This window comes from Coffea arabica, chromosome 11e (assembly GCF_036785885.1).
Source record: "Coffea arabica cultivar ET-39 chromosome 11e, Coffea Arabica ET-39 HiFi, whole genome shotgun sequence".
In the NCBI taxonomy this organism is placed as follows: Eukaryota; Viridiplantae; Streptophyta; class Magnoliopsida; order Gentianales; family Rubiaceae; genus Coffea; species Coffea arabica.
The window spans coordinates 60,610,052-60,622,872 of record NC_092331.1 but is presented as its reverse complement, the minus strand read 5'-3'; the positions used below and the strand labels follow the sequence as shown (position 1 = coordinate 60,622,872).

General features: G+C 37.2%; 2 protein-coding genes and 2 long non-coding RNA genes across 4 annotated transcripts; 3 read left to right on the top strand and 1 right to left on the bottom strand.

The window, feature by feature from the left end:
* The first annotated feature begins 229 nt into the window (after positions 1–229).
* Positions 230–3,546, top strand: LOC113718688 (ADP-ribosylation factor 2). The gene is made up of 7 exons (XM_027243579.2): positions 230–427; positions 1,392–1,561; positions 2,118–2,188; positions 2,323–2,442; positions 2,907–3,025; positions 3,113–3,194; positions 3,301–3,546. Exons 2-7 carry the CDS (start codon positions 1,414–1,416, stop codon positions 3,304–3,306), a joined length of 546 nt encoding a protein of 181 aa, XP_027099380.1. The 5' UTR covers positions 230–427; positions 1,392–1,413; the 3' UTR covers positions 3,307–3,546.
* Positions 3,547–6,406: 2,860 nt separating this feature from the next.
* On the top strand, positions 6,407–8,013 carry LOC140021078 (uncharacterized). Its single transcript, XR_011825056.1, has 2 exons — positions 6,407–7,633; positions 7,739–8,013. It is a non-coding gene; the product is annotated as an uncharacterized lncRNA (long non-coding RNA).
* LOC140021077 (uncharacterized) lies at positions 7,731–9,333 on the bottom strand. The gene is made up of 2 exons (XR_011825055.1): positions 8,803–9,333; positions 7,731–8,142 (listed from the first exon to the last, which is right to left on the bottom strand). It is a non-coding gene; the product is annotated as an uncharacterized lncRNA (long non-coding RNA).
* Positions 9,334–10,515: 1,182 nt separating this feature from the next.
* On the top strand, positions 10,516–12,695 carry LOC113717865 (galactinol synthase 1-like). Its single transcript, XM_027242702.2, has 4 exons — positions 10,516–10,968; positions 11,454–11,774; positions 12,037–12,171; positions 12,277–12,695. Exons 1-4 carry the CDS (start codon positions 10,627–10,629, stop codon positions 12,493–12,495), a joined length of 1,017 nt encoding a protein of 338 aa, XP_027098503.1. The 5' UTR covers positions 10,516–10,626; the 3' UTR covers positions 12,496–12,695.
* The last annotated feature ends 126 nt before the right edge of the window (positions 12,696–12,821 follow it).

The following is a 12,821-nucleotide window of genomic DNA, read 5'->3' as shown; positions in this document are numbered from 1 at the left end:
TAACAGCGAGCATAACATTATTATATATTTTCTCATACTAATTTTTTTCCAGGAAGGATGGTTTAATGAAACCCTAATACTACTACTACTTCTTCTGAAGACTTCGTGAGAACCGACACGTGGCATCATCAAACAACTGGTACTGAAAAATCCAACGGTTGGGAATGCATTTGCCGCGGTAATCTAATGATCTACCAACTCATCAGTACTGGCAGTTTGCGTTATTCGAACTGGAACCAGATGGCAATCCAGTAAATCCAAGAACATCCTCAACTTGGGGCCTGTGGGCGTCGCTCTTTATTTAGGACCTCAAGTTGAAATTCCCATTCCCCCATAATTACGCGTTGGTCTCAAGCTTTCGTTTTTATTTTCGAGTCTCTCTCATCACCTCAGATCCCTCTCTTCCCTCTGTCAAATCCTTCCTCAGGTAACTAGTTTTCTTCTCAATTTTGGTGCTTTCTTCATTTTCCCCGTCGCTTTTGTCGATTTTGTACGGTTTAACTGTTTATTCAAGGTGCAACTCGTGATTCCTTCGGCGATTACCCAAATTTCTGCTATTTTTTGAAATTTTCGTAAAGTTGTAGCTTTAATTGATTGATGTTGTGAGTCTGATGCCTTGTTTTTTTAATGATGCGTAGGATGTAAATGTGATTTGTTGATTCGTCTTGGAAAATTTCTGTTTTCGTGTTGGAAATGACGAGAATTTGTGATTTTAGCTGATTGATGTTGTGATTTGGTGTAGTCTATGAATCATGCGCCGGTAATCAATGTGATGCCTTGATATGTCTAGGAATTTCTTCCGAAATTATCTCTAATCGGTTGATTTGAATGCTTGCGTAGGTCATAGTTGATGAGTTTATTCTTATTGGAATTGTATGACTGTAGTGGTGATATTTCGGGGAAATTTATGATATTGAGCTGATTATGAGGTGGTTTGAGGTCATTTATTGCTGATTTAAAGCACTGCTTTGTTTGCTTTTCTAACATTTTCCGGAAACTTATAAGCTTAATTTCTTTATCGTTTGATCTGAGACGAAGTTATATTTTTTTTGGATCTACAGTGTGTCATAAGCAACACTAACAAGTTACCCCATGTGAAAATGATAGTAATGTATTGGCTTTTGGTGTGAATGGCTTCTATCACTATGGAAGAAAATATTGCTTTTGGTATGATTGTAATGTGGTGCTGATGTTAGTTTTTTATTGGATCCTGTTGTGTTTCTGATGTTAGTTTTTTTCCTGGATCCTGTTGCTGATGTTGTTTTCCTATATAAATCGTTGAATGTCTGGTTATGTGAAACTGTTGCGGTAATAGGTTTTGTGTGTTCAGTCGTGTATAAAAGGCAATGTGTATTTGTTTGTAATCCATGAAATGTTATGCAAATGAGCAGGGATCTTACATAAGAAAGCATAATGGGGCTAACATTCACGAAGCTGTTCAGCCGGCTTTTTGCCAAGAAGGAGATGCGCATTCTGATGGTGGGTCTTGATGCAGCTGGTAAGACCACCATCTTGTACAAGCTCAAGCTCGGAGAGATTGTTACCACAATTCCCACCATTGGTATGAGCTCTGTCATCATGATTAGTGAAATTGCTGCTTCTTATATGTTCTGAATTGTTCTTAGATTTCCTCAATTGGAAACTCTAGCATGAACATGAAGATGAAGATGAATGAGTGTATTTGGAACAGTTGTCTTTATGTGTGTGGTTTTCATGATCATCCTCACATGCTCTTTTGTATACAGATCTCTAAGATTGACCAAAGTTTGAATGAATCATGGCTAACAAAATGGCAAATTAAGGCTAACAAAATACCTTTCTGATTAATTTTTTGAATAATTTTCCAACAATGTGTTTTGTTTAATCACTTTATCAATTAAGGGAAATCTTCAGTGATCTTAATTTTTGCATTTTCTGAAATCCTTTAGTGTGTGTGTGAGTAATCGTAAAGATTTTGTGTATCAATTTTTCTATCTTTGTTGTCTATTGGTATTCCAACAACTGTTGCTGAGCTTGATTATAAGCTTGTCACAAATTTACAAGGAGTCCTGTATAGGTTTTTGGGTTTTGCTACAAAGAAGCTGAGCTTGCAGTAATTGTTCAGTTCTAATTTGCAGGTTTTAATGTTGAGACTGTTGAGTATAAGAATATTAGCTTTACTGTTTGGGATGTTGGGGGTCAGGACAAGGTAACTGCTACACTCATTTGCTCATATTTTGATTGTTAATATCAGGAATTTTCCCTTGCTATAGATTTATTATTTTCTCATTATCTTCGCTGGTTACAATGTCCAATGAAGAAATTTGTGCTGATGTTTGACAGATTCGTCCTTTGTGGAGGCACTACTTCCAAAATACTCAGGGTCTTATATTTGTGGTAGATAGCAATGATAGGGACCGTGTTGTGGAGGCAAGGGATGAATTACACAGGATGTTGAATGAGGTACTGGCCCTTTCTGAAGTATATCTCTGCTAATAATTGAGTAACTTATGAAACAAAAGAGTAATAAAAGTTTTTTTTTGGGAGTTTTTGGGGGTGGGGGGTGAGGGGTAGAAGTTGCCTGCCATCTTACCTTGAGCAAGTAGGACGGACAATCTTCCTCTCTCATCATGGTAAATGGTTCCCTTATTAAGCAGGTGATGCAGTAGCTTATGACGTTTAACCCAGTTTCACGTAAAAGGACGCTGTAGTTAAATACCCAAGATCCTTTTTGTTGATACATATGCATGCAGGATCTATTTTTAAGGACAATGAATGGATTGCAAAGGTTCATATGCTTAGAATTAGCATCTGAACCTGAAAACTTAATTGCTGAAACCAGAAGCAAGATCTTTTCAGAATTGAGTTTTGAAGTAACTTGCGAATACATGTGTAAATATGTTATTGAATGTTGATCTCCAATGCAGGATGAGCTACGTGATGCAGTATTACTTGTATTTGCTAACAAACAAGATCTTCCCAATGCAATGAATGCTGCTGAAATAACTGATAAGCTTGGCCTCCACTCCCTCAGGCAGCGCCACTGGTAAATTTTGCAAGCATGAGGCTTTTGTCAATATCTACACATTGATCCTGTATCCTCAAGTTTTGGATATATTCTTGGAACTTGCAGGTATATCCAAAGCACCTGTGCAACTTCTGGAGAGGGGCTCTACGAAGGCCTGGATTGGCTCTCTAACAATATTGCTAATAAGGCAAGTACTTATATGTGCATTTACAGTTACTGTTTTACAAAATTCTTAATAATTTGCTTTTCGTAAATTGTTCTTCTTTGCTTCTAATTTTTCTACATCATTGCAGGCATAAAGTGATGTGGTAACATTTTGATGGGTTGATCCTGGATGCAGGCGGCTTTTTATCTAGTTGTTTCTGTTGTCATGGTCGTGGATTTCAGTTTTGAGTCCTTTTGTATCTTTCAAGTCACTATTTGCAATGCAATACTTGGTTTTTTAGTAATTGCTAGTGTTTGTCTAGGTTTGGGTACTGCTATGGAAGTATGAGCCTGTAAACAGAGATTAACTTGGTATCTACTTCGGGTTTTGCCAATGCCGTCATAGTTATATTCTTTATATTGTTTGTCATTATTATTATTGTTTCTTTTCATTGTGAAAAGCTTGCCAATATTAATTACTTGAGTGTAAGGCTTTTTTTTTTTCCCGAAGTTTGTGTGAAGTATTTCTAGAACTTTGAGTTGGTTTTTTTTTTTTTTTTTTTTTTGCGGGCAACTTAAGTTGGATATCAATATTGTAGTAAAGATTAAAACTCTTTTATTTATTGTAACTGGATGCCCTTTCTTATGAGAGTATTGACTGCGCGAGATGGATTGAGTTTTCTATTTTTGTTTTTTTCTCTTTCGTCTTCACGAGATGGTCGGAATAAATTCATTTGAATGACAAATTGGTACATTCCGGGTTTGTTATGTTCGCTTCCCTGTCTTCCTCCGTCGTCTCTTTCGTCGTTTTGAATGTGGCAATAAGTTTGGGCTCGTAGCGGCCTGAGCGCTGTTCATGGTCCTTTAGGAGTAAAGGTAAGGATATGCTGTACTATATCAAAGGTAGGTGCAAACCATCATAAGCTGGCAATGGCAGCGGTGGAATTGCAACAGAGTAACCAAATTTGTTGATTTTCCCCCAAAAAGTCCCGGATTTGAAGTAAACCAAAGCACGTATTCGCTTGATTAGTAAGAGTTTTTGTATTCTTTTTTTCTGTAAGAGTTTATGATGGTAGAATTTAGAACAATATTTTATTAGCATTTGTCCCTTCACATTAAACATTTGGTTAATCTACGATAAAGCTCGAATATGTTAGAATTGTCAAAAAAAATTCAAAGTTCAACACGAAATTGTAATTACAGCATCTAACAATAATGATAAAGGAGAAAATTTAAAATGATGAATTCTAAAAACTTCAACTCCTCCAGCAGTTTAATCAACTTGAAGACCTGTAGGAAAGGATATAGCCTTTGTAATAGCGAACTTGATGAAATATCAAATGAATATAGACTTGTAAAAACTTGCACTAACACTGAAAAGTTTTCAAATTGCACATCTAGAATTTGTTAGTGTAGTCCAACACACACACACACATATGTATTGAAAATGGAGTAGAGGGATGAGTGCATAAGACTAGAAAGAAGTACGATTGGCAAATGACAAGCATGCCACCACCACACGAAAGTAGTAGCCACTGTCGTGTGGTTAGAGCTTTCCTTTCGATCGGGAGAGACATGAGCAAACGTACTCATTATTTGTGCTTTAAAGTTGCTGCCACAATTCGCGAAGGCCAAACTTATTCACTACAATTTTGTCGACTTTAGAGTTTTCGAACTAAATACAAATGGCCCCCAAGAATGCTGTTTTCTGCTGCAGTTACCTTCAACCCTCAAAAGCTTCAGTTGCATGCATGAGTGCAAAAGAGTATACTCGTAACGAGTCAAAATGTTTCGGTCCACTTGAAAATCTGGCGGTTTGTAACTTGTCCCTCAAAATATCAACACATAAAACCAAAATACAACTCTTTTTTTTTTTTAAAATAAAAACGAAAGAAAAAAAGAATTTTCACGAGTCTGTCTAGTCATGAGCATTGTTCAACCAACCAATGAAAAAGTATTCAACTCACCCAGTCTTGCGTTATGCTTATAATCATCATTTATTGTCCTTTCCCTCTTTTTTCTTTCTGTATACGTTTTTCTAGTAAACTCATCTATCATAAAAAGATCCATAGAAGAACTAATGTTCTTACGACTCTTGTTATATTTTTTTTTGTGGCTAAAAGTTTTTCCAACCTGCATCGTCTCTCGATTTTCTGATTTCTCAAACTCTAACGAAGTCAATCATACTCCTACTGGCTGAGCAACAATTATGTTCAGCATATTTAGACAACTATACCACATTAAGTCAAATCCTAAAATCTTCATCTTTCACGCAAATGTTTTTGTGTCTGAAATGGATAATACTAAAAGGTAAGTACATAGCTTCCCATTTGTGACCTTCTCCAGATTGGTCCTAATTAGCATGCACTTCAACAACATATGTATCCAAATTCCAGACAATGGACAACTGAGAATTCACTTGTTCGTTACCAAAAAAAAATTCTGTCTAGCTCCTGCCACATCCCACAAGGACCACCAGTATCTGGAAATCTCGAAGCGTCTTCTCACCTCTCAGGTTTGAGATTGAAAAGATTCGCAAACTGAGAGTTTGACACTTGGAGCCCAAGTGCCAACCTGTGGTTCCAACTCATTGTAATGTTTCCCAGTAGTTTCTTCTTTCTTTGGTACAGTACATTTTGGATACAGAATCCTACTCCTTAATCTGTACGTACGCACTCTATGATTGCTCCATATTCCCACCCATTCTTTTACCAATCTTTGTCCTTTCCTCTCCACCAGGTCCTGGAGATCATCATCTGTTCACCATGGAGTTTTCCATCATAATTTCAATCTTTTGTCCTTTGCTTCTCCAGATTGGTCTTTCCTCTCCACTGATAAGATTCTTGCTTCGTGGAAAGTGCAGAACTCAAATTATGTGTTTGTGTGTGTGAATTCAAACTCCCTCGTTAATCACCGTCATAATCCTATCTGATAATGCATCACAAATTACTTACTTGAAACCCAACACAAGTTCTTGAAGAATTTGAACTAGAGACAATTCTGAAGTTGCTGTCCATCAAGCTAAATGGATTAGATTCCTCGCGAAGATCACGCTGCAACTACTGCAGAGGCTCAACTATTTATGCTAAAGGTGACTGAATACCACTCATTTTAAATAAGTTTTGGCTGACGATGAATCAAAACTTTTTCAGGAAATTTGGATGCTGCTCCCTTATTTGGTAGCGACACTTCTTTTCACTTCATTACTCGTGTGAATGGATAAAAACACCCTTACTCTTCTTCTTTTTTTTTTTTTTTTGATAGAACCCTTATTTTTCATTTCAATTACAATTTCATTAAAAGGGACAGTTGCAAGTTCATCAACTAATAGGAGTATTATTGTCTATTTCACATGATCAAAAGGTAACATTTCCCAGTTTTTTTTTACCACATGTGATGCATCTTAACATTGATGTAACCAAATAGTATTGCATAAGGTACGATTAATATATACCAAGTCGGTCTAATGTCAACTACGGATCATTTATTACATCTTAAAAATTCCTGTAGGTGTAGGGCACTAGCACTCATTTTGTGAATAATTTGCCACCAAAGTATTTTCTTTTTCATAAATCATTTCCCCGACGTCCTTAGAGCTACAACGAAGGTCCTTTTTTTTATTATTATTAGTGGGTTCCCTATAATTTCAGTTGAATAAACATAACGACGTAATTTTTTGGCCCATCCATAGAAAAAAAAAAAAGAAAAAAAAGAGTCTACCACCTTTTAGGTGTCAGTATACGAGGCACTAGACATTTTCATGAATTTTTTAAGTTGGTCCAGTTTAATTTCTTGTTTAACCTTTTTCTTTCCTTATCCAAACCTATCATTATCTTTTAGACAACTGGATAATATTGAATAATTACCGTCAAACTCTAGATGAAAAGAGGTTTGCTCTTTTGCCACTTCATTTTTTATTGTTTATCAAAGTTAACTCATTCTTTTTCTCGCACTTTCAAAATCTTTGGCAAAAGCATCATTAAGTAAATCTAAATGTGTCTATATTCTGACATGTTTATCCAAACGCAACGAAGTAGTATTCAATCAGCACTCCCTCAATTATTTTGTTCTAAGTGGGCTTCTCTTTTGTGGCCGGTAAAGGCCAAGATGTGATTCCATTAGCAACACATTAAACATGCATGTATGTTTCTCGAGGAGAGAATTATTGATTTGAAAACCTGCAGTTTCTCGAGGAGAGAATTAACTTTTTGTTATACATCCAATTAACAGCATGTTTATACTAAGCTAACCTCGAAGCCCAGCCTTGGACTCCCGACCTCCTTGTTCTTCTTTAGTTGGCTCTTCTCACTTTTTTCATTCATTGTTGTTTATTTAGATAAATAATTGCCTTGTATTTCAGTTACATAAAAATAATGCACTTACTTTTGTGTTGCAACTTCCTCGTTTATACACCAATCTGGGGAATTAGAAGTACTTCCAACAGAGACCATTTTTTTTCTCCACCATATACCTTCTAAGGAGGTAGGAAGCAAATAGTGAGCTCTTTTATCTGGTCTTTGAGCTATTTTCTTCATATGGAAGAGAATTAACACGATCTATGGGGTTTTAACTGAATTGATTTTGCAGCAAATAAGATCAGAAACTTACGATAAACAATGCAATGACCCTTGAAGAAGACTGAGGGAATAGCACTTTCGAGGAGGCATGTCGAACAATGGTGGCTGAATCATAAAACATGCCGTGGGTACTAAGGAAAGAATCCCTCTTCATCTGTCCTGCTGAGAGACCTTTTGGACTCTGTGAACGGTAGCTAAAGCTGGAGCAGGACAAGGAATCGAGAACATCAGTCAGGGTCAGGGATCCAACTTGTTCATAAAGCTGATGGTATATTCTTCTGAAAATGATTGCCATCATCTTTCTACAATTCTCTTCAATCATTTGAACGTTTTACGAATATCCTTTCGGTGGGATAGACCTCCACGCTTTCAATCCTAATCATCGCTCGTGATAGTTTCCACCCAAACGTTCATCTGGTTATTCATCATTGGGATGTTAAGTTCTTGAAAGACAAATTTAAAAATAATAATAATGATAATGATTCCCATGTATATATTTGTATATTCTTTCTAATCCCTTCGAATCTACTAAAAAGGAAATTAATTTTGATACATAATGGTTCGCGAACCATGGACCTCATGTGCTAAAGACGGCCTTAATTTATTCCACTCTTGCAATTTACCTTAGTTTGATGGATCATAATTGATACATAGATATGCAAATTTACTGCAGATTTTTGAAGGTAGTTGTTCAATGAGTCTATTTGTAAACATAGTTCCATATTTATTGTTTTTTGACTAGTTTATGTTTGTTTGAGTTTTGTACATCATATTGGGATTTGTGTAGAGTTGTTTTCTGCACTCTTTATATATACGGAGTAGTTTAATAAAAAATCTAAATTCATTTTTTCGAGTCTCAATACGAGTGTTAATAAGCTATTTTCTTTTTTATTTTCACTATGAATTACAAGTGTTGTGTTGTTTCTTAATTTATACTCTAAAATTTAACAAGGAACCATGCAGGCTAAATTCATTGAGATTTTTCTTGTTTTTCCGAATGATTGATTAAATTCCAAATTCTTGCATATTTTGATAAGATATTGAAAATCGATATCGAGAATTTGATCGCATTACCTGATTATCATCACCTCGGGGACGCAGAGAATCCCCTTTTCGCGTTTGTCATTACCATCATAACATGCAAGCTTCTGGGATTGCCATCTGCACAATTTCCATAGAAATTCTCCCGCCTGCAAATTTTGGCCTTCTCCCTCTTCCCCTGTTGCTTGGTAGCCATTTACTGCATGGTCTGCGTCCAGATGTTGAACTCTTCTTCCTCGAAGTGATTATTGCTTTTCAGCAACATCAATACCTAATTTTTGTTTCCTTTGTTGGTTTCAATTGCTGTTCGTTGTATTGGTTCTTGCGGACGCTCAGTTCTTCAAATTCAGCACTGCCACTTTCTTAATGCAAATGTTCCAATAATCCAAGGATAATAGTAATATAAATAAGGTAATTGAGAAAGAAGCAAATTGATGGTGTTGAGTCTCGATCTTCTATGTTTTAGAATACAAGAATGATGCGTTTACGATTATATGGGCTACAAGTTCCGGAGGTCGATGGCCGGCCCTCTTTCTTTGCTTTTTCATTTATTTTGGTTACAAAAAATTGGGAGTTTCTGGTATTCTAAAGAAGTTTCTAGGTCAGTGACTTCCATTAACGCCCCCAAAAAAATTTAAAAAAGCTTGGAAATTTGAGGCTAAAATATTCAATATTTTAAGCAAATTCAAGACTGTTTCAACATGTGACATCGCTCACAACAGCATCATAGGTCAGGCAGTTTTTCCTGTATGGATTTTAACATGCATTCTAGCAGCTCCTCCAAGACGTCATTCTAGCAGTTTTTTGGGCTGTTGGTCACCAAAACGTTTTCAAAGTCTTGATGGAAATAAGAGATCAAAAGTTCAATCATTGCCTTTCTCCGATCACTAGTTGTGGCTTCCTCTCCTCCTCTCCTTAGATTCGGCTATTATACAAACTGTTCTTATTATTCGAAAAAAAAAAAAATTGTAGCAGCTTCTCCAAGCCGGTGGGTTTCTTTTACTAATAACGAAAAGAAAAGAAAGATTGTGTCGGATTAGGGGAAGGGAAGAAAAACAAATAAGACGAAATAATTGCGAGAATGGATCTGACCTGAAAGTGTGCGATTAATGCATAATTTGTTGTTACTGAATAATCAATGTATATGATCATATCCCTAGATTCATTAGTCATCAAGCGCAAAAGGGAATGTGTTTTTTTCCTTCATTGCCGTGCTTAAGCTACAAGATGAAAGCCTCCATAGTATAGGGTGTAGTAATTTTCACGACATCGAAGCATAGTTTATCTACGCCCCCTGTGTTTCCTTTTCTTGATCCAATCACATATCTATTGACTCCCAAATCCGATTTTAAATTTAGATATCAGACCCGAAAAAATCTTTCTAATAAATATTCCGAAGACAAGGACATCCACTCCAGAGCCTTGTCATTTCCTTACCCTCGATTTCCAATTAGGAAGAATTAACTAAATGCGAAAAAGACTTTAATACGATGACCATTTTGCAATTGACTCTCCCTCATTGGCTCCATTCTAGCAAATCCTATAAGGGTAAGGTGAGCTGCAAAAAATGGTCGTCATTCATTCGTTCCTGTCAAATTTAACAATGACCCATGACTTTAGACAATTTATATTTTCCTGAAATGAAAAGGAAAAGGAGAATAAATTATTTATGAATTTCATTTATGGTTCATTTAGGCTGCATGTGAGATTCCTATTTTTGCTATTTAAGGAGGCTGAGGATGCCATTGATGAACCCAGCAACGAAGGCATCCTCCTCCTCCTAGGTTTTTGCTAATTTACTTCCCCAACACTCCTCGAAAAGCATTCCCATCCACCCCGACAACATCAAGCTTAGCCATGGCCCCTCAAGAAGTACCCGCAGAAGCCTTCACCGCCGCAGGGAAAGTCTCAACACTCAGCAACACAGGCTACTCGAAGAGAGCGTACGTTACATTTTTAGCTGGAAATGGTGACTACGTGAAAGGAGTGGTTGGATTGGCTAAAGGTCTGAGGAAGGTTAACAGTGCCTACCCCCTTGTGGTTGCCATCCTCCCAGATGTTCCCGAGGAACATCGGGAAATATTAAGGTCACAGGGTTGCATTGTTCGTGAAATTGAGCCCATTTACCCTCCTGAAAATCAGATTCAGTTTGCTATGGCTTACTATGTCATCAATTATTCCAAGCTCCGCATATGGAACGTAAGTAAACCTGAAAAACATTTCAAGTCTTAGTCTAATAGGTCTACCAGATGTGTGCATAGCCATTGCCTGCCTATGGTATCATGACTCAGTGAAGCGTATCTGTTTCTGCTTCCTGTTTGTGTGCCAAAATCTTCTATGGCCCATGTCACTTGGATCAGCTTAGGTTAAGCTTGACCTGCACTTGATAGATAGAATCTTCCTTAAGAAACAAAGAAGCCCCAAGACAAAGGCTGAGAAACGCAAAAGCCAGAAAATATCCTTTTATATCCTAATTTCATTATTTCACCACAACAATAAAAGAAAAAAACCATCACCGCCACACTCTATCTATATAATCAGGAGTGATGCTATAATATGTTACAGTAATCCTTAATCCACAGCTCTATGTTTAAGCCGTTCTAGCATTTCTGTTTTGTATTTTAGAGCAATCATATTTGGGTTACTATTAGGAGTGACTAATCAAATAACTGTGGTCATGACAGTTTGAGGAGTACAGCAAGATGATCTACCTAGACGCAGACATCCAAGTTTATGACAACATCGACCATCTGTTTGACGCAGCAGATGGATACTTTTATGCAGTGATGGATTGCTTCTGCGAGAAGACATGGAGTAATTCCCCACAGTACTCCATTGGATATTGCCAACAGTGCCCGGACAAAGTTACCTGGCCAGCTGATATGGGTTCACCTCCTCCTCTGTATTTCAACGCTGGCATGTTTGTCTTTGAGCCCAGCCGTTTGACCTACGAAAATCTGCTTGAAACTCTCCAAATCACTCCGCCAACACTATTTGCAGAGCAGGTCTGATACATCTTTGCGGCCACATCCATTTATTCTCTCTCCTTTGACTATCTAATTTGACTACCACTTAATACCTTTTCCGTGGTCTTAACTAGAATCCATACTTCGGTTAGGTTTGGAGGTTCTTCTGGAGTTTAGGTTTGTAAAAATCGTAGCTCTAACTTCGGTTAGAAAAGGTCAAGAACTAGAATCCATACTTCATGCACCACGGACCAAGTTTTAAATACTGATGGTACAATTTTTCTACCTGGATGTGGAACAGGATTTCTTGAACATGTTCTTCCAAACTACGTACAAACCCATTTCTTTGGCGTACAATTTGGTTCTAGCGATGCTTTGGCGCCATCCGGAGAACGTGGAACTCGATGAAGTTAAAGTGGTTCACTACTGCGCTGCGGTATGCAATTCCCCTATATATGCACGCTTTTTATCTATTGGCAGCAATGAACGATAGTCCTTGCTAACTTTTATGACATTTATCTGGTATTATTCAATGAAATAGGGATCAAAACCATGGAGGTACACAGGCAAAGAAGCTAATATGGACAGAGAAGATATCAAGATGTTAGTTCAGAAATGGTGGGATGTCTACAATGATGCTTCCCTTGACTTCAAGGCTGAAGACCCTGTCCCAGAGGAAGAGACCTTCTCCAGACCATCAATCATGGCCTCCATGCCTGAGCCTGCATTATCCTACGTCCCAGCTCCCTCTGCAGCTTAGAATAAGCGTAAATCCAAAGACTTGGGAGTGTGTGTCCAACATTGGTGCAAATCAATCCTATGCTTTACCGTATACTTTGGCCATATATGTAGTTCAATGCTGGTTTATATCACAACCAAATAAATATCTAGCATTGAAAAGGAGCGTGTAATTTCTCTGTAATTCACCAATAAATCGCAATCAAATAATCTCTTTCTTAATTGTGTATCGAAAGTCTCATGAAAATATATATGCTGATATTTTAGCTTCGAAAATGACATTTTTGACATTATACAAAGAAAACGGGCAGCTGAAGCTGTCATACTTGGAAGATATAGGGCCTAATT

Coding starts and splice junctions, on each gene's coding strand:
- LOC113718688 (XM_027243579.2), top strand. CDS start 1,414: ATGGGGCTAACATTCACGAAGCTGTTCAGCCGGCTTTTTGCCAAGAAG. Junction 2,189..2,322: donor ATGTTGGGGGTCAGGACAAG/GTAACTGCTACA, acceptor GATGTTTGACAG/ATTCGTCCTTTGTGGAGGCA. Junction 3,026..3,112: donor TCCCTCAGGCAGCGCCACTG/GTAAATTTTGCA, acceptor TGGAACTTGCAG/GTATATCCAAAGCACCTGTG.
- LOC113717865 (XM_027242702.2), top strand. CDS start 10,627: ATGGCCCCTCAAGAAGTACCCGCAGAAGCCTTCACCGCCGCAGGGAAA. Junction 11,775..12,036: donor CAACACTATTTGCAGAGCAG/GTCTGATACATC, acceptor GATGTGGAACAG/GATTTCTTGAACATGTTCTT. Junction 12,172..12,276: donor TGGTTCACTACTGCGCTGCG/GTATGCAATTCC, acceptor TCAATGAAATAG/GGATCAAAACCATGGAGGTA.